General features: G+C 36.9%; 1 protein-coding gene across 7 annotated transcripts in view; it reads right to left on the bottom strand.

Moving 5' to 3' along the window:
* Positions 1 to 549: 549 nt before the first annotated feature.
* The window catches only part of tcf4 (transcription factor 4), a 161507-nt gene continuing 141397 nt past the window's right edge, over positions 550 to 20659 (bottom strand). For 2 of the 7 annotated variants that reach the window (XM_088393018.1, XM_088393022.1), the window contains 7 exons: positions 18689 to 18768; positions 18251 to 18460; positions 11186 to 11318; positions 9146 to 9311; positions 7840 to 8069; positions 6677 to 6852; positions 550 to 5349 (listed from right to left, as the gene is read on the bottom strand). In XM_088393018.1, the coding sequence (XP_088249144.1) occupies positions 6707 to 6852; positions 7840 to 8069; positions 9146 to 9311; positions 11186 to 11318; positions 18251 to 18460; positions 18689 to 18768 (965 nt within the window). In that variant the 3' untranslated portion in view covers positions 550 to 5349; positions 6677 to 6706. The remainder of the gene's footprint in view (positions 5350 to 6676; positions 6853 to 7839; positions 8070 to 9145; positions 9312 to 11185; positions 11319 to 18250; positions 18461 to 18688; positions 18769 to 20659) is intronic. The other 5 variants (XM_088393016.1, XM_088393020.1, XM_088393017.1 and 2 more) reach the window with 3 other exon arrangements.

Here is a 20659-nt window from a genome sequence, read left to right as displayed (position 1 = left end):
CACGATATATGTTTTGGGATCCTGTAAGAATGTACAATAGTATAATCTAAAGAAAAACAAGTACTAATGTTATTGACAAATTACTAAATGATTTACAACAAGCTATTTAATTGGACTTGTTGGATTGTGTTGGTGGATTGCAGCGGAACCCCAAAGGAAACCTCTCCTCTAAAATTTACCAAATACACTTGACCATTATTTTTAGTTAATCCCTGTTTTTTTCCTCACATACGGTAATTGATTACTTTAGGAAGTTTCACAGTCCCCCAAGTAAATTTAATATCATGTTATTGTTGTAATTTATACAAAAGGTTGCTTTTTCCACACCAATGTTTTCTATCCTCAGTTACTATAAGAAAAAAAATACTCAAGACTTGACTGCATGCAATTTGTATGTTTTTAGATTAACTCAATTTTCCTATGAAAATGCATACAACAAAAATCTAAATTAAAGAACCACATTTAAAATGTGATTAAAAAAAGCGATTCATATATTGTTCAGTTAAATGTTGATAAATCCTAATTAATTGTGACAACAAAGGACAATAGTGAAGCTTTTTGAATTCAACTCATTATTGCAGTAAAACTGGTACAGAGTAACAGATTACAAAGCTCTTGGCACAGTCACTGAAAAAGAGAAATGAGATGTGTATGTACAACAAGGAGGGAGAAGAAATAAAAACACATTGGCTAATAGGGTAACATAAAATGACAATAATGTGAAATGATATGATCATAAAACAAAGAGTAAATATGAAATTAAATGTTGCGAAAATAACATTATTTTAAAAAACACATTAATTGTACACTGACAGACTCAACCTAGGTCCGATTCAAAGCAGCATGGCCTTTTGACACAACAGTCAATTGTATTGGCAAACACTCAAAACAAACTGAAACTGCCTCGCACACCTACTGAAATATTTTTGGCCAAATAGCTGACACGATTGTTGGCAGACACTTGCTTCATTTATCTAAGACGACTCCAATGTAATTTTTTTTTTACAAAACTTGATTTGGAATTGTGTTCTGCGGGACTATGATTTAAATCTTGAATAAATAAATGTACAGGAGTCAGAGCAGGCCCATGGCCCTAAGAGTCCCTTGACTATATGGACTTTCTTTGGATGCACTTTTGTTTCCAAACACTTCAAGTAAATTAACATCAATGTAATTCAATACACAATCAAGGTCCTGTTGTGACAAATATGTCTGAGGGTAGCCCAATTTTACACAACAGAGCAAAAGTATGCTTTTTTGCACATTTTTTCCCCAATGCAAATCCAACTCCCCCATCCCACCAAATGCCCTGGGCTGGCTCTGAAAGAATTTGCTCCTGGTGGAGGTACAGACAATAATTTGAGTTACACTTCTGCTGGTCTGCAATCACAACAACAGTACGATGTAAAACTGACAATGCAGAGTTTGGAATGCGATGTTTTAACCAGACAAATACTATTTTATTAAAAACTGCTTCATCATCATCGTCACATCTCACAGGCATGTCCTCACCCCACCGAAACCTCACAGAATTTGATTTGTAACTATTTACAACTATTTATCTGGAAAAAATACAATTACAATGGACATAATATGAAGTTTGGGGATTTGGACAAATACCATACTGTATATGTATTTTGATCTCATCAGCATCATTGTCCTAACATCCCTATTCCATCTTCAACATGATTAAAAAAAAAAAAAAATCTTTAATTTCTCATTTTACAATGACTTCAACGTGACAAATTTTAAAAACACACTTTTTTTTTTTAAATACTAATTCCTGAAAAAAACAACACATTTCTAGGAACACAAATAACATCTACATGTAAAAATATAAATTTTACATACACAATTTCAAAATATGGGTTCGGTTTGCTGTTTTGTTACATACAATTTACAATGTCTGTGTGTCACTGCCATGATGGATAGCAGTGTTGGTCCTCCTGTGCCATTTTGTCCTGTGCGGGGCGCCATATTAGAGGCAGAGGTTGTCATGGCAACATAAGAAGAAATAAGTCTGTCGATGATTTGTAACACTGGGGGCCTGACATTTCAGTCTTTGGAAAAATAATTCCTCCCCAAGCACACACTTATTTGCAAAAGAAAAAAAAAATGGAAAAAAAATCACCCTCCTTATATATGTATATATTTTTGTACATTTATATATAAATTGATCTATTCAAATAGATTATTTTTCCAGTTTCCGTGCCTTCCTGTTGATTGAGTAGGATTTTTAATCGTGCCAAAATTGTCGCTTGTCAGAGAACAACACTAATGATAGCAAATTGTGTTGATTTTTTATTTTTATTTCTATTTTCTTACATTTTCTATAATAGACATGTAAACCAGAACATACAAATAAAAATGAACAAGAAAATTATTTTCCTTAAAAAAATAAACGGAGGAAAAAAGCGCTTTACAACATACAACCACACACGTTGTACTGGAGACTACATTGGCTCAAGGAAAAGCCCATCACATATTGATAAAAAGCGGATCAGCTATATTACAAGAAGAGACGTGTTCACCATATAAACTGGGCTGGGTTCAGGATAGTGGATTTCTTCCAAGGGGTAGGGCAAACGGGGGCGAGGGCTTGTTTTGCTAAATCAAGTGTCTGTCAGAACACGCTCTAGTTACACATAAGCATACAGTACATCAAATACACTTTTTTTTTTTTTTTTTTTTTTTATCCAAAAAATACTATTTTTTAATTTCTTTTTTTCAAACTTTTTTTTTTTTTAAATTCCCAGGTCTGGTACAAAAACCTGACTGCATAGAACCTAAAGACCAACAACAGGTTTCCCTAAGCTTGCAGCCTATAAAAGACCAGCTCTTCCTCTGGCGACTCCAATGATATGAACTCTAAAAAGGCACATTGGTAGACGTGTGAATGTTCAAATTGCATCACTGGGACCACTCTGAGGGTTGGTGGGGTGGGGGTGGGGATCCTAAGGCTTGGATCAGCAGAAAGAGTAGCACTGAGATTGAGAAGATCTAAAACCGGTGGAGGTAAAAGATATTTTTATCTTAACCCTGGAATAAAAATAATATTCTGGTTCGCTTTATCTGTCAGATTTGACCTCTGTTTTAATATTCAACCTTATACCATCAGGCACTAGCCACGACTTTTAATCACCGCTCAGACACTTTTGATGATTCTTTATGAAAGAAAACCACAGGACTTGCCCGTAAAAGGGGTTGGCTAAAAAATACAGTGGCCCCCTTGGACATTAAACAGTTTGATGGTCTAAATTGAAATTGAAACAAAATATGGTCCAAAAGTAGAAAAGTGATCTCGAAGCCAAAAAGGAAATGGAAAAAGGTGACGAGACAACAAAAGGTAACACACTATCCGCAGAGCTTTCTCACTTTCCAGTCTATATTTCTTTAGGTTTCAATATGTACTTTATGCCTCCCTAATAAACCACAGAGGCAAAATGTAATGCTGATAAAACTACGTCAATTGATCATAATCAAAGTCATTTAAAATCTGAAACGAAGCCAGAATTAACACTCAATTCATCCAGAGGAATTGTTCAACTAGAAAGCCCACTCATTTGAGGTATTCGGAATACAGGAGAGGGTTTAACTTTTGAGATTTGGGTTCTCTTATGAACCAATCAACAAGGCATGAGAATGTATTCAGCCCTGCTATAGCGCCAACAAGATGATTGTTCGTTTGTCTTCCCTTGCTGCATAACAATTGCCTCAATGTGATCTAAAATTCTCTTTTTCCATTCAAACCTATATGGAAGTTGGTCCATTTTACTCCTGGTCGGAATTCCTCAGCACTCCTTTGAGTGGCGTTTATGTGGAATGTGCATAATATGGATAAAGATACACTTCATTACTCAGCCCTATTCCATGTTGTTTTTTTTCTATCATTTAATGCAAATATATACAGTAAATTGGGATATTTTTGTCGAGACCTTGATCAGCAGCTTTTGCATTCTCATCAATCTTGATAAATGTAATAGTATTCTTTTCATGTCGGCATGATTGGTCTTTTCTTTGTGCAATTTCCAAACTGAGTGATTGAAATACCCCAGTTCCTCAGTAGATTTGTTCCTTAGTGTGTGAGCCACGTTTGCCCTTGTAGTATTGGAGTTCAGGTTAATTATGTTCAAGTGGCTAATAGATTTGAATTAACTCTTCAAAATGGTTTTCCAATTTTTCAAGTTGGATATGATATGCTGACCAATTGGGGGTTTATTTAATTATGTTCAAGTGACTAATAGATTTGAATTAACTCTTCAAAATGGTTTTCCAATTTTTCAAGTTGGATATGATATGCTGACCAATTGGGGGTTTATTTCACTTCTCGCCCAAAGTCAGCAGGACTTTGGTCCAGCTCGCCCACAACCCCAATGAGGATAAGTGGTACAGAAAAAGATGGATGGTTAGGAAATGGAATGAAACATTGATGAACATCTAGATATTACATTTGACCTGTGCGACAAGGGTTTTTTTTTTTTTTTTTTTTTTTTTAGTTCTGGTTTAATAGGGATCATTTAGTTTAAAAAGTACTTTTACCATTGCCATCGCAAAGATTTTAGAAACCTAAGAATGCCTTGTTTTGTACCCATACTTAATTTATAATCCATAACCGGTAATTTGTAAGAAACTTTGTTCGTTTTATTTTGTTTTATCTCGTTTCTACTTGTGTATCCATACATCTGACTGTTTTACTGTTTTGCACCCAAGAGGATGTCAGGCACAGCTTCATCCACAGTGTGGCATATGTTTGCCATTCAGTCAGAGACATGCTGAGGCTGCACAATGTTTCTCAAAAAAAATCTCTTTGAATACTTGATATGTTTTGTTTTGCGTAATTATTCTCTATACTCCCCACTGCACGAGTCCAGGTGTTTTGCTATTATATTTATACATAGACAGTACTACACGTATCATATCGAAGCCCAATGTTCTTAAAACTGGGAATGGTGATAGTAGAAGTCAAAGAATTTCTTAAATGACTAATCAATCCATAGGTTTTCTCTCCCTTTGCAGTAATTTCATGACAAAATCTCTCGCGAAGAGACGCTTTAAAATAGCCTCTTTGCATCGGCCATTGGGCGTCTCCGCACAAAAGGAGTTCACTTCAGGTGGAGATGCAAAGCAACCAATGACTGTGCAGTTTGTTTTCTTGATAGAAGAAGGAGGAAAAGGTGATGAGGAAGATTAGAAGCCACAAGAGGAAACACTGAGGCTGATCTGATTGGTCCGAAAATCTTGATTGGTTTGGCCAAGCAAGACTGGGTTTGATTGATTGCTAGGTGCTCATATAAACACTGTCAGAGGAAGTGGTCACTCATCATTTTGATGAACTCTGGCACCTTGGACCTGGAGAGAGATAAGAGAGAAAACTTAAAAAAAATGAGTGTATATATCTATATCTAGCTCTATATATCTATATCCATCTATATCTATATATTATACATATACTGTATAATAAATAAATATATACATGAAATGGAATTAATAATTCAGTTTTTGAAAAAAAGTGCAAAATGATTCAAGAACAGAACCATTTTAAAATGAATTTTGTCATTTTGCAATCCAACACATAAAAGCATTCCAAATCCCAAACCAATCCAAATAATTGAATTTGAAGAAATAAATTATCCGGCCAGTATTGCAATAAATATTTTAACGACAATATTTGTATTTTCACACAGGCAACCATAAATATAATTGATCTTGTTTTCTGGTTCCGCATGGCAACATATTCTTACGTCGCTGCGCAAACAAATACATTGTGTGTCATTCATAATCCCAAAACGTCGTATGGTAGCGCCGTTGTACTAGGAAGAATCCCTGTACATGTCGGTCTGTTGGACAAATCAACTTTTCATTGGACCGGGAATGCATTTTCGTAATCACTTCAAATGATTAATGTTGTTAAAAATCAATATTGGATCAATATTGTAATGTATTTCTGTATGATTTTCTTTTGTATTACTCTGGTGTTTGGACCAAGGGTCTCTAAGTCCGGTCCACTTGAGCCACTATCTAGCATGTTTCATATATTACCCTGTTCCAAAACACCTGAATGAAATAGCCTGGATAGGCTTCACAAGGACCGGACTTGGGGATCCCTGTTTTTTTGGACTCTTTCTTTTTTGTTGGTTCTTTGTCGAAAATGTGTTGCACAGCCAAGAACAGAACTACAAATAAAATAAGACAATAATAATGAAGACAGAACATAAAGTCACACATCAAAATCACACTTATACTGCCAATCTGTTGTTACAATGTACCCAGACGAGACCAAAACTAGTAAATCATGACTGGTTTCCTTTGTCCAGCTGTTGTATCATCAGCTCTGTACACATTTACTTGTCAAGAACTGGAAAGGTTTATTTAACTAAAAGGTGAGATAACTTTGGAGAATGGGCTTTTGACTACTGACTTTCCATGCCATTTTCTGGAATGCTTTGGACTAGGAAAATGCATCAAACATATTTTTACTAATTTATTTTTTGGGGGGGTATTTTTATCCCAATAACTGTCCAAAAGCCCAAAGACAAATTCTATATCAATTATAACTTTAATGATCCTTTTTCAACTTGTTGGTTTCAGATCATTCTGGACACTTTTAACAAGTATTCAATTTGGCTTTGAGTTGAAGGTACAACAGCAGATTAGTGAATAAGTGAAATCTTCTGACCATTTATGGGGGAGAAGATGTTGCTGCATTTTACATTTGTCCCAGTGGGTTTGACCCATCGCCCATGGCGGCATGGTGTGCTGCAGCTAGCGAGAGGGGAGTGCCGTCTGAAGCCACGGTGACCTTCTCCTCCTCACGGCGTTTCAGGCAGGCTGCCTTCGGGTTCAAGTTTCTCTCTGGAAATTGGAGGAGACACAAACTGTCAGATGGATTTTTCATGCTTAAACACCTCCACCAAGTCAATGGTGACCTTGAAGCTAAGGAGCAGAAACCGTGGCAGAATATGGCATTGCTGCCATCTCCTGGTACAGTGTGTGTTACCAGCCTAACCTAAGAATATTTTAGTCTTTCAAAAGACATTTACTACTACTTACTTGAGTTTCTGAGCAGCATCCCTCAAAATTTACAATCTTTGTGACTGGGTTGGAATGATCTAGTCTGTGTTATTTTTTTTTTCCTCACTGAAAATGTAATTTTACCTGGAATTAGGGAATAAATAATGACAGGAAAAAGTGTGTTACAAAACGATGGATTTTTTGTATTGGACAATTTACTTTTTAGCATAAATAATGCACAGCTCTATAGACATGCATCTCAGTAAATTTGATAAAATCAACCCGATGCAACGTGGCCACCCACAAGGACTGCATAAGTGGCTCGCAGGCCAGTTCTACAAATAGCTAAGTTAGTTTAATGTTAGTGGTTTGTGGAAATCAAATGTGATTTCCACGGAATGCGAGGATTTGAAAATAAAAACACTTGCATGGATTTAAAGAAAACAAGTCGTGCAAATTGTTATCTATATCCTCCTACTTTGTTGAATTATATGATTGTCTTTCTACAGTAGCTTTATTTTATTTTTTCAAACATCTTGGTCATGCACTGCATGTTCTGCTTCTAAGTAAACTACATTTTATTTCCTGTCTTAAAATCTCCAGTGTGTAAATGCCTTTGAACATTGTATTTTTAACTACGTGAAGCATATTGAGCTACTTTGTGTATGAAATGTGCCATAGACACAAAGCTACCTTGCCTTGCCCATTGTTGTTAATTACAAAGACAACAAAAGCATCACCACCATCACAGGAATATTTGCTGTTACGTTCGTAAATTAGTGCCTATTGTGGTCCAATTCTGTGCATACTGCTGGAAGGTACACTGACCTCTGACTTGTTGCTCCAGACTGAGGATGACTGCCACGGCCTGGTGAAGGATTAGTAACTTTGTTTGCGGCTTATCGCTCTTTAAGTGCAACTGGACCATCCTGCCCAGCTCCTTGAACGCCTCGTTGATGTCGCGTACTCGCAAGCGTTCTCGAGCATTGTTGGCCATTCTCCGTTCTCGCTCCCGCTCCATCTTCTGCTCTGGAGATAGATCCTCATCGTCGTTGTTGCTATGGTAGCCATTGATGTGGATAAAAATGAGGGGGAGGGGAGGGGCGGAAGGAGTCGGGGTATGGGAGTAAGATATGAGGATGGAAGTTCAGCTTAAAGGTAATTTCTTTTCACCCGGTGGTGAAAATGATAGAGATTGTGACATCATCGATTTACATCATCGATTACATGACCGCCATCATCATGTATCAGTCTCTGGGTTTGGGATCCAAATGGTTCAGATTTCATTTAACCTCCAGGGAAAAAAAAATATATATTGCTGGAGGCTTGAAGGCTGGTGAGCTGCATCCAGGGTGGGAAACAAACATTCAGATTTTGATTGTGATTAGTTCAATCACACTGATAATGTCAGTGATTATTGAATACTGCATTTTTTTTGGATTGTGCAAATACTTAAACAAAACAATTGCACAATTGAAATGACTTTTGTTCTGTAATGTGAATTGTATTATTTACTACCACATTAAAGAATAAATCGATCCATTCATTGCAATAGAATTCTATTCTACTTAAAGAGTCCAATACCCTGAATGCAACGTAGCACTTCTTTGAGAAAATCGGTGGTGGGTTCTACTCTGTGTGTGAGAGAAACAGTTAAAACCAGGCTCAAGACCATGGAGAGTCAAACGGGATCAAACAAGAGCTTCTTGTCCACCAGAAACCTCTGTTTTGTCTCAACCGTGCTGCTGTGGTTGTCTGCCAAAAGCACTGGCTTAACTCAAATCAATTAGCAGCGGCCATGTTTCCAAAAACAGAGCTGCCTGGTGGCTTTCGAGCAAAACGCCGCAGTATTAGCGGATTTATTTAGCTGCTTCTCGTCACACTTGGTCACTTCATCAAAGTCTAGAGGCTGGGTCTCAAAACCACTCACTACTTCAAGTCCTTCCTTGTTTGAGTCTTTTCGAGTCTGAAAACATTTTCAGAAAATACATCACAAATCAATCAATTCTTTATGCAAGATCCTTATTTAACAGTGTTTGTCAACTCAGGAGGGTCTCTCGGTAGTGAGGTGATTTGGGTAACCAGCCTAATGAGAGTTTTGATAGAAGCGAACATCTAGAGCTTGGCGGGTTACCTAGATCTTGACCTATCAAGTCCTTTGAGATCCTTGCTGTCAATGTCTTCTTTCTTTGGGTCCAAAGGTTTGGAGTCCTGCAGGAGGTTCTCATCTCCCTCGTCCTCAGACTTGATCTCGGAGCTGATAGAGGACGTGCTCTGGCCCTGAAGGCCTCCGGACAGAGCTGCAAAGAGCAAAAAAAAGAAAAAAAGAGGTGTTTGAATGATAGATGCAGACATGGATGTGTGCACAATATTTCTGAGGCTGGTCTTGAAGTTTATGTTCACATTTGCGCTTTACAGATGGATCATTCATTTTCTTGCAGTCTGCTCCCAAAAAAAAAAAAAAAATTTTAAAAACTGGAAAATTTATATTAGGCGTTATTTTAAATTAGAAATTTTGCAAAAAATATCGTCTCATCTTGTTCTGGATTCGATTTCGAGAGACCGTGGGATTTGTGTCTTGTCCCATTCTTACTGAATATATATCAATATATTATTGCCAGCACAAAAATGCTGGAAAATGAAAGTGTGAGTATAAGTGTTTATATATTTTTGGTAAGTCTTATTAAAATGATTAAATCGTAGATGTTGAATGAAAGGAGAGTATTATGAAATGGACAAAGATCTGACAGAGAGCAAGTTGACTGCATGCAAGCTGTAGTGCAAATGTAAATGCTGCTCGAGCCTCCTGTCCGTCTCTCTCCTCAGTAGAACAGTTAAGTCTTTATTTGACGTGTGTATGAATCGGTAACTGGGAGGCTGCCAACTTTTCTGTCAACACAGAACACTCTCCTCTGTTCCCACACATACACCGCCAACTGTCGGCCATTTTGAATCTCCGTCTGCCTGACTGGAGGCATTTTGTGCTCATTTTTGAGTGACAGCCTGTGTTTGGCTTGCATGTGTCCGTCAGTACAATGACTGTTAGTTTGTGGACAAATAGATGCATTTCAATGAGCTTAATGTGAAAGAGACTTTGTGTGTCTCAAAGTGTGAATAAACCCAGACATGGGTGGAGACTGAACACGTTTGTGAGTTTGTGGATATATGTTAGTTTCAAGAATTCTGTGTAGCCACTATTTTGATGAACACTTTCAGATGAATAGTCTAGGTTTTAATGGTTTTTAAGGAAACAAATGAAGTGTACTATTTTGTTCATTTTTATTATGTATTATTAAAGCTCGTAGATGGAAGTCCAGTTTTGAAACTGTGACTGCAATTTTTTTAATAGACCACTTGTCCTGCAAGACCGAAACACAAGTGCTCTTTGAATAGGAAATAGCTCAGGGTTGTTGAATCAACCAATAAAAGGATCAAAATCCTAATTCATTTCAGAATATTTGGCATTTTACATTACATTTGAGTATATCTGGATATAAGTCATACAAAGAGATTGCATTAGGAGTGTGAATAATTTATTAGATATATAATATAGTTTATTAAATTATGTAAAATAAATAAATATATTAGAAAGACTCATTGTTAATCACTGATTTCGAATTGTTGCCTGCCAAAATATTTAATAGTCCTTTTTTCCACAGCCTTGAACACCTCTATTACCACCGTGTGTGTGTGTGTATGTGTGTGCATGTGTGCGTGTGTGTGTGTGTGTGTGCGCGCGCATGCATGCACACACGTGTGTGTTAAAATGAGGCGCAATGTCTCTTTTTTTCTGCTTGAGTGTGTGTTTCACTGTCTCTCACCTCATTACACACTTGGCTGTGGTTGCTGCTTGCTGAACTTTGCTGCCAGCAAACTCATTTGCAGCCTTTAAAAAGAGCTCAGGGCTAATTTGTTTCACGTTGCGCTCATATACACTTCTCACACTTCTCTCCTCCATATTCATACCGTATATATATTTAGTGTTTTAGTACTTAGTAAATGTGAGCTTTGCTAGCCGAGCTCTCAATTATGTATGCCTACTTTTGCCTGAAATGACCAAATTACAAAGTGAGTTTTTGTTTCTTCTCATGATTTGTTGTTAAAACCAAGAATGTCACAGAAACACAAACGTTTGATGATTATTTGTGTTAATTTGTAATATGATGGGACTTACCACGATAAGGGTCTGGTTGGCTGAGGTCCGGCGAGGTGGCGGACTGAGCAGGTAACTGAGGCACCTGACCTGCAGCCATCGAATGTCCACCACGTAACGGACCCATACTGCCGTCTTCTCTATGAGAGCTCACCTGGGAGACAGACAAAAGAAGGAACAGTTTGAGATTGCTTGGTCATGTGGGCGATAGATTTTTAAACTTTTCAATAGGTCTTTGTTTTGTTTTGTTTTGTTTTGTTTTGTTTTGTTTTGTTTTGTTTTATTACTCTCACTATTAATGCATTTTACTCATGCCAACAAATACGAATGTATGCAAAAAATTCTCCAAAAATATTTCAGACTAATTTAAAAAATATATTTAACGTCAACTTTGCTAGTTTACTCAACCAGGCAAGTAACTCCTCTGTGAATAAATAGTATATGTAAATAGTGCTTCACGTTATCTAAATATTCAAAGCGTTTATTGTCACGTGTACAAAAGGAAAGCACTTTTTCTTTGTACAATGAAATTCTTTTGCTGTCCGTTAAAATGCCAGACAAGGTAAGGAAGATTAAAAGAAGATTAAAAACAAAAACAAAAAAAACCTTAAACTTAGATTTCCTATCAGAAGACATTTCTGTTTTGTAATTATGCCATAAAATGTAAATAAAACTGAGTAGAATTATTCAACATCTCTTGTTTAACACTGCGAATTTAGCATGAATAAATAATCCTCATGATTTTTCTTTGTCTCAGTTCATTCCACTATGACTGACAACATTAGTTTCGGTGTACCCCCCTATATGTATTTTCTTCGATGTGTTTCAAAACATTGACAGTTTTGGAAAATGCTAAGAACCTGCTTCTATAATTCCAAATTCTTGTAATTCTGTCATTGGCCTGTTGGGGGCATGATCTACCTTTCTAAGAGCCCAAACTAAAAAGGGCAGCGTGTGTCACTGTCCCATCAAATCTGCCTGTCAGGACATGTGTGTTTTCGACTTGTGTGTGGTCTCTTTTTGTTCCTTGGTGTTTTTCAGGGGCATATAGTGAGTGGGGTGCAATTGTGTGAATGAATATGAATGTGTATGTGTATAAGTGTGTGTGCACGTGTGCTTGACTGAATCCTATCCATCTGTCGGACACGCACGCACACTACAACACAACAACTGACAATTATCTTAATGCCCATATGTTTGATTGTGGGATTTCAAATTCCCAGGGCACCAAGCAGCTTCCAGCGGGGATTCACAGTTTTGGCACGAGATGGGCCCTCTTTAAGTGTGCCCGTGCCTGTGTACATGTGTCTATGATGCCAGCTTTGTCGGCATCCTTAAGAAGGTCTTACATCCTATACTTTTAAAGATCTTTGTTGTATTTTGAGCAGATCAGCAAAACCATTGTTAGGATTCATAAAGCACGATGTACAGTACTGTAATGCATGGAGGTGGCCCCTTCTCAATGTCACAGATGTATAATCTTGTTCTCATAAAATTAGACAGGCTACGGTGGCGGGTAGCAAACAGAGGACACTAGGACATTGTGCCACCACTCACATGAAAAATTAAAATAAAATAACCACCAATATATATGGGAAAATATTTTGCATCGTCTCAACTTTCCATCAAGACTTTAAATACTATCATTTGTCTAATTGTTTTAGGTGTGTTTTTGCATCTCATTGTAACCTTAATAAATTATGAAAATAAGAAAAACGTGAAATAACTTTGCCTTGATTCCCTGCGCACTCTTTGACAATGAGAGCGCCACTGCCACCTACTGTAGTGGATGAGCACTTAATTTTCGTGCGGGGGGGAGAGTTGGTGAGATCGAGTGACCTAAATCCTAAGGCCTATGGTGAGACTTAATATATAATAATAATAATAACAATAATAATTATAATAATAATAATAATAATAATAATATAGCTATGCCCTTATAAAATAAATATGTAGGCTAGCTTAATTGCTAAAATTCCCTAAAACATATTCATTTAGTGTGACTAATTTAGTGGCCAGCAGTTTAGGCCTAAGGGGCTGTTGCAGATGTTATCCCAAGGGCAGACTTGGCTCATTGGGCAAACCAGCCACTGAGCGTGAAGAATGGAGTGGTGAAGGAGAAAATAAGACCATTTTTAAATAATGATAATATTAACATGAATATTTTCGCTATTTCGACCACCCGGGGCATCAAGCAGATCAGTTGCAGTAGTAGCTTGGCAGATAGCTAGATTCTAAAATCTAATCAAACATATTGAACAAATAATAAAAAGGTTTTTGATATGAATAAGGATCTAATGACATATTGGCATGCAGATTTTTAAAGAGGTTAGTGCATGTCTTGCATTACAACCCAATTGTGAATAAAATTGAGGTGAAAAACAAATCCCTCTGTCTGTTTGTTAATCCCGCTGGCTAACAACATAGTCTTGCCAACCACATGCCGATGTTCCCTCGCTGCATGCACAAAATGTTTCGTAGCACAAAATGTCGGCCATGATGAGTATCTGTCACTGTTTGCGTATATTGTCTTCCATCTGTCCATCCATACATTTGCATGCTTCCTTCCATGTAATTTGCCATTCATCCTTCTTGTCTTTTCTTTCCCCAATCACTGTCTTTCATCATTGCCTGAATCCCCAAATGTAAAATGGCAGCAGTGAGGAGAAAGAGAGGGTGGCGTACATTTTTAATGGCATGCTTTTATATTTTAACAAGCCTTCCTTCTCTCTTCCTTAATTTAGTTCAACGAGGAAGGGAAGATGAGGAGACAGACGGCAGTGAGAAATATAAATAAATTACACAAACTGATCTGCTGCTTGAGAGGCGTGCACTGTTGCCATGAATTGGAGCCACACCCTCAAACCCCATCAGGTTCAAGAAAGACATCTGATTATATAAATGATAAGCCTGCTCATGCACTACAATGAAACAGGTATCATTCAAACTTTTTTTGTTAGCAATTACCAGTAAGTGATTGCACAAATGATGTGCTGAAAACAGCTAAGGTGCTAATGATGCAGGCTCAACCATTTTGCAGTTTAAAAATGTCACTTAATTGTCTTCAAACATATGTCAAAATTATATTCAAACAAATATCATTTTCATTTTTTAAAATAATTCCCAACTTTCCCTTTGTTGACCAAAGAAATTTCAACAATTCCCCTAGTATTTTTACTGAATAAAATTAAAAGGTTTACAGGAAAACCCTGGCAAAATGCAGAAAAGGATATTTGAGCAGTCAACCAGCGCAGACAAAAGTGGCATGGCGGTTGATGTTTTATTTAAAAAAAAAAAAAAAGGGAAAAAAGGGAAATTCTAGTCGCATCTATGATGAATACCACAATGTTAACCAGATAGATAGAGCCACGCCATTCTTTTTTTTTTTTGTTACTCTCTATACACATAGAAACTGTAGAACAATATGTCCTCTGTGCAACGTTGTAAACTGAAGGAAAGCACCTGCACGCATAGACACACAGACGCATAGAGACACTCATACACACCCATGCATACCCAAACTCAGGGGAGAAAAGGGCTGGGACATTTTCCGTTTATGTCATTTGGATATTTCGGTCATACAAAGTATATGTCATTTGTGTAAAAAACAAAACAAACAAAAAAATGCGTTACATAAACAATTAGTTGCCTATTGGAACTCATTGTATGTAAATATAGTATTTCTGAATATTACATGTTGGATTACGTTTGTTAAAAAATATAATAAAAATATAATCTTATATCTTTTCTTACAACCCTTTCTTTCTCAGTGTTCAGTTGTTTGCGCATTTGTTCAGAGTTAAACCCATGTTACACAATTATAAAGGCTGTGTTGAAGTTAATTCATATTATGGATCTCAAAGACTATAAGATAAAAAAATGTCAAATGACCCACACCTTCTTTTGTTTATAAATATTCATTACTTACAAATACAAAATGGTGAGTCACTGAAATGGCAATATTACAATACCACAGAGATGTATATTTACAATGTCCTTTCAAAGTATTTCTGTAAATATGGTTTAAATCATTAAGAGAATGTTAGAAAGTAGAAAGAAGATCCTAGAAAAAGCACAGTTGGACTTTTGATGAAGACATTATTATTGGCATTTTATTCGGAAGTACAATTACTGAACATACCTCACCGTGTACGGTTAAATTGCAACAGGCTTCATGGCTGCGTGGCTAAAAGTATATGGGCAACCCTTGCTAGCTTGCTTTGGTATAATTAATAATATAATCAATAGTAATTAATAATAAAACTTATAATTATCTACAGGCCCAATAGAGTGAAAATAAAATAGTTCTTCTAACGCTGCAAGACTTGTGATTGTCAGGAACCTCAAGCGGATCTCAAGACTTTGAGCAAAGGAATACTGGTTTTGCTTTTTCTTTGGCCTTTTGCCACAGCCGTTGAAAATATCCGGCAAAAAAGAATGGACAATGAAGTTAGTCTAATTAAAGCAGTCATGTGAAGTGTTTTATTTGTATTTTATTATGAAGTTTCAGAATTTTGCTATCATCCTTTGAGCTTGTCACCTTTAGGTGTCCATGTGGCCCGACAAGACCTGACAACATGAACACATTATGCCCATTTATGGGTATTGGCTAGGCATGTAGCTAAGTTAATTATGAAAATCTCACATGTGCTTCCATTCACGAGGGCAATGAGATAAGAGCACATGTGGTAACAATCATGCAGTTTAACAATGTGTCAGGATTCCATTTCTTTAGTACATTTAAGAACACATTTAAAGTAATGAAAGAAGAACAGTGGTCTTAATATTGTCCACATTTCAATACATTGTCCATATAAAAATAATATTGTGTTAATCAATATTGCATTTTGCCCTCACTACTTTTCTTTTATTGGTTTACAAGTGTGCAAGTCTATGACATTTAAAAAAGAATGGCAACGCACTGACTATTTGAGAAATAGGATATGCAGTAGTTGTGTACATGTGAAATGTAGTATAATGTATACGTATGTATCCAAGTTGCGTTAATGGAAAAGTATTAGTCCCTTGCTCTTTTCTCCTTCTCTCTCACCCACATCCGTCTGCCACCTGTTTTCCCAGAGTTATGACCTCAGTCTGCAGGCGTCTCTCCCAAACAAGGCCAAACTACATGCAGCTGTGTGTGTGTGTGTGTGTGTTGGGGGGGATGGGGGGGGGGGGTATGTGAGTGAGACAGAGAGAAAATTAAATAAAGTGGTGCCTTGAGATATGAATTAAATTTGTTCCGTGACAATGCTCCTAAATCAAACCTCTCGTATGTCATCTCATCTTTTTCCATTGAAACGAACGGAAATGCAATGAATCCGTTCCAGCCACCCACCAAAATAACAACAATAATTATTTTAATGTTGGAATGATTTTTTTTTAATGAGGGAAAACAGCACTTAGTTATGTTTCTATGTTATATAAATACATATAAATAAATATATAACTATATAATTGTTAGGATATTATTATTATTATTATTATCATTAGTAGTAGTTGTAGTAGTAGTAGTAGTAGTCGTAGAAGTAGTAGTAGCAGTAGTAGTTGTACGAAAATGTGTTGTACTAGAGAAAAAAAAACAAGGGCAGATTTGGCATCAGTGCCCAAAAAATTATTTGCACTTCAGATTAAAACATTTGAAGAACAAGATCACAGACCATATTTGGGTCCAGTGGGGAGTCATCTAGGGCTACATGGTGCCTATAGTACATAATTAATCAATGTATTTCAACCTAACCTCAGGCCTGTATTGAAAAATAGAAGGCATTGAAAAATATCCCATAGATTTGTATCCACATTTGGAAAAAAAATATACATCCAATGATATAGAAATATTTTTAAAAAAACATGTTACCTCCACTTGTTTTGCTTTTCATTAAGTAGCACTTCCTGCGATTATGTTTTAATGAACCAAAGAAAAGCAGTAAGGTAATCATAGCAGCATCCTGTCCCAACTTTAACAATGCAACTCACCGAGCGCTGACATAACATGCATGACGTGTCGTGCAAAACCACACCCACTGTGGGCAGATTATCATGCACAAACATCTGTGATGAGAAAACCAGGTGTTTGGGTGAGTCTCAAGCCAGAGCTTTGTGCTTCCGCATCATTTTAAACCTGAACACATCTCTTTAATATTATGTATGCAACAGAAGCAATATGCTTACTACTTGGAATAAACACAGAGGTGACAAGAAAATGTGTTTGTTTGTGACAAGAATGTCGTACTGGGGTCTGGGTGTCACACACAAATACACGCACACAAGCACATGTGCACGCCTCTACAGCAGGTGTTTTCTTCATTAAGAGAAAACGCTTCCAAGTAAATACCACCACCTAGACCAGTGGGACTGTGACAAAGCTCCTGAACTATCCCGTCGAGAACAGTGCGGAGTGTTGCTAACGTCACAAGTTGAATGCATTACAATGTAGAATCAGTAGGTCTGCCAAAGCTGTTGAAAAAATTGACAACAAAATTCTGTGTCTGTTCACCTCAGAAAAACAAACCTCCTTGGAATAGGCCGGACACTTCCATTTATTTGTAATATTTAAAATCAGTATAAGCCAAATCAGTAGAGATTTTGAACCAAGGCAGACAAACAGCGTTTTATTTTTTAACCGCGGTAAGGAAACTATAAGAGCGACGCTGTTATATTTAGAATTGTTTTTATGTTTGAGGTTTGCACATTTCATTTGATAACAGTGAAACGAATATGCACTAAAATTTAAAAAAAAACTCAGCCTGAATAAACATGTTCAGACATCTGAAAGTGTTTTAGGTGTTTTGTAATGTTCCAAACCCTCCCACATCCCCTTATGTCACCCAGCTGTTTTGAGTAGACATAAAAGCCAAAACTCACCCATATTTTCTATCAGCACACTAACTAGTTATGTACTGACTGGTTATGTACAAATGAAGCTTCATGAAGCATTTGTGATATTTCTGACTCCTCTAGATGGCATTCTTTGAACTAAGAGTGCCATCTAGAGGAGTAAAATATATCACGACTGCTTCATGAACCTTCATTTGCTCACCACATTACCGATGCATGATCAGTATATAAAAACATATGAGGTCCTACCATGAGTGAGTGTCTGTTTCCCGACAGCAGTCCTGTCCCATAGCCGCTTCCCAGAGACCCCATCGCTCCGTTGTGTGTGTGTGCAGCCCCAATAAGGTTATGCATGTCACTGTGCCCACTGGTCATGGCTGTTGATGGGCCTACAGCATGGCTTCGCAGTACATGGATGGCATCATCCAAACGCTCCAAACGGTCCTCGATGCGACTTTGCTGCAGGTTCATAAACGGAAGACGAGTTTAGAAACCTGACAATTTATCATAATTTTGTACCAAGTATACCAAACAAGCTTCTTAAATCAGCTCAAAATATTTTGTTTACTGTGTAAGATTTTCTGAACCAATTTTAAGTTGAAAAAAAGCTGTTGTTGGCTTTTGAAGCCTTTTCCTATTCTCTGAAATGGAATTGGTGAAAACGTTTTACTGTGAAGGTGTGCATACCAGCGAGTGCAGTGGAGCCTCATAGTTTGGCGACGATGCTCCCTGCCCGCCGTTTCTGGACCAGACAGCTGAACTGGCGGCTTGGAGAGAGGGAAACAGGAATTTTCAGGATAGGATGCCATTAATTTGAAAGTAATGCAGATGAGGTATGAGTATAACAGATCTAGTCAGTCCATGACCGCTTAATGATTTGCTGATTTGTCGATAGTATTATAATCATTATCTTTTTACAATCAATACCTCTTATGTTCTTCTAAATCTCATCGATTCTGACCACGAGATAGTGGCACACAATTTACTCTGATATGAAATTTGAAAGAGATGCATGACGAAAACCAACGAAAACAGAAGTCGTCTGCACCCACCTAGTTTCTGTTGCCAGGGATTTAATGCCATCCTCTATTATCCTGCTTTTAAAAGCTATAGGTAGCAATTGCAATTTATATATTTGGGCATGATTATTGATGTATATTGAGAGGTAAGTTATATGTATCATAAATAACTAATAATAAACTAATGGCATTCCTTCAAATGCCCATCCCCAATGTAGATTATGAATGACATGTATACAAAGAATGGTTTTGCTAAACAAAACCTCTACACGTAAGAGGTCTTGTGATGTTGGAACATAAAAGAGAGAATGACAAAAAAGACAAAAACAAAGCATCTCGTCATAGCATGCAAAACAGCAGAAGTGTCTGTCTGATTAGCATGGGTCCTCTGCAAGACAAACACCCTTTGTGGATCTATTTTGTGTATTATTTCACTTTCAAAAGGTTGTATCCAAATCAACAGGTCTCATTAGCTGGTAGAGTGAGATGAGAGACACTTGTTGAATTTACATTAACATGAGCCTTTGAGAGATGGCAAGCTTCCACAGCACTGAGTGTGAGATTATTATTCTTCAGTTCAAGTAGCCCACAAATTTATTTGAAGGGGGGAATCCAATTAAATTGCTGAGGAACAACATTTGAATTGATAAGGATAATTTAAAGTCTCCAGTTCATGAAATGTGGAAGGAAATTGCAGTACCTGGAGACAACACATATAAAAGCACAGGAAGGACATGTAAATTTCACACAGGAAGCTAGTAGAGCCTAGATTGGAACCCCAACCAATGGTTGTTTGTATCTGATTAATTTCCCATTTTTACATTGAGTGTTTATGTTGGTTACACATCTAGCTAGTAGACAAATTGATAAAAACTCTTAAGTTGGAAAGCACAAATCAGAAATTGCCATTGCAATGTCGGATGAAGTCCTAAATTTCGCTCCAATTCTTATTCCTTCCTTATCATTCATTTATTATTGCTAAAAGAGAGTTTCGGTGTTGTCTCAATAACCTGAGATGACATTTTATTCATAGTTGCAGGTTTCCTGGCACTGCAACATTCGTGTCTGGGCCATCACTAGTTTCTGTCTTAAATATTTACTGCAGCAGTATACAAAACATACAATTTTGCATATATCAAAACGGGCTGAAAATCCAGGAAAATTAGTTCTGAATTTTGGATCACAACCACGCAGACAGAGCTAAACAAGAACAACATAACACTAAGAATGAGATATCACACAGGCAGGTAAACATGTTTGCTCTCAAAATTCTGCATGACAGACAAGTGTATTAATAATTTACAGTGAAGGGAACAATTGGGTTTGAAGTTTACTTAGTGGAACTCACTTCCCTTTAATCTAAATGTTTCCTTAAATCTCTTTTATTTGCCTTGATCCATTTCTTGTCCAGCACTAGCACTGCTTCTTATATGATTAGTTGTTTCCTGTCTTTTACCTCGGTCTTGCCTTTATATCGCTGAATTCATCTCATTAGCCCATGTATCCCTTCTTCTTTACTCTCCCTTTGCCTTTATTTAGATCACATGCTAATTTCCACATGCTAATTAATATACAATCACCTGGGTATATTCATGTGCAAATACAAATATCTATTAAACGCCAGGGTAAATTGTTTTCA

The sequence above is a fragment of the Syngnathus floridae genome, chromosome 12 (assembly GCF_059516105.1).
Source record: "Syngnathus floridae isolate MCC-2025c chromosome 12, RoL_Sflo_1.0, whole genome shotgun sequence".
In the NCBI taxonomy this organism is placed as follows: domain Eukaryota; kingdom Metazoa; phylum Chordata; class Actinopteri; order Syngnathiformes; family Syngnathidae; genus Syngnathus; species Syngnathus floridae.
Note: the sequence above shows the minus strand (reverse complement) of the source record. Positions and strands in the feature narration are given on the sequence as shown.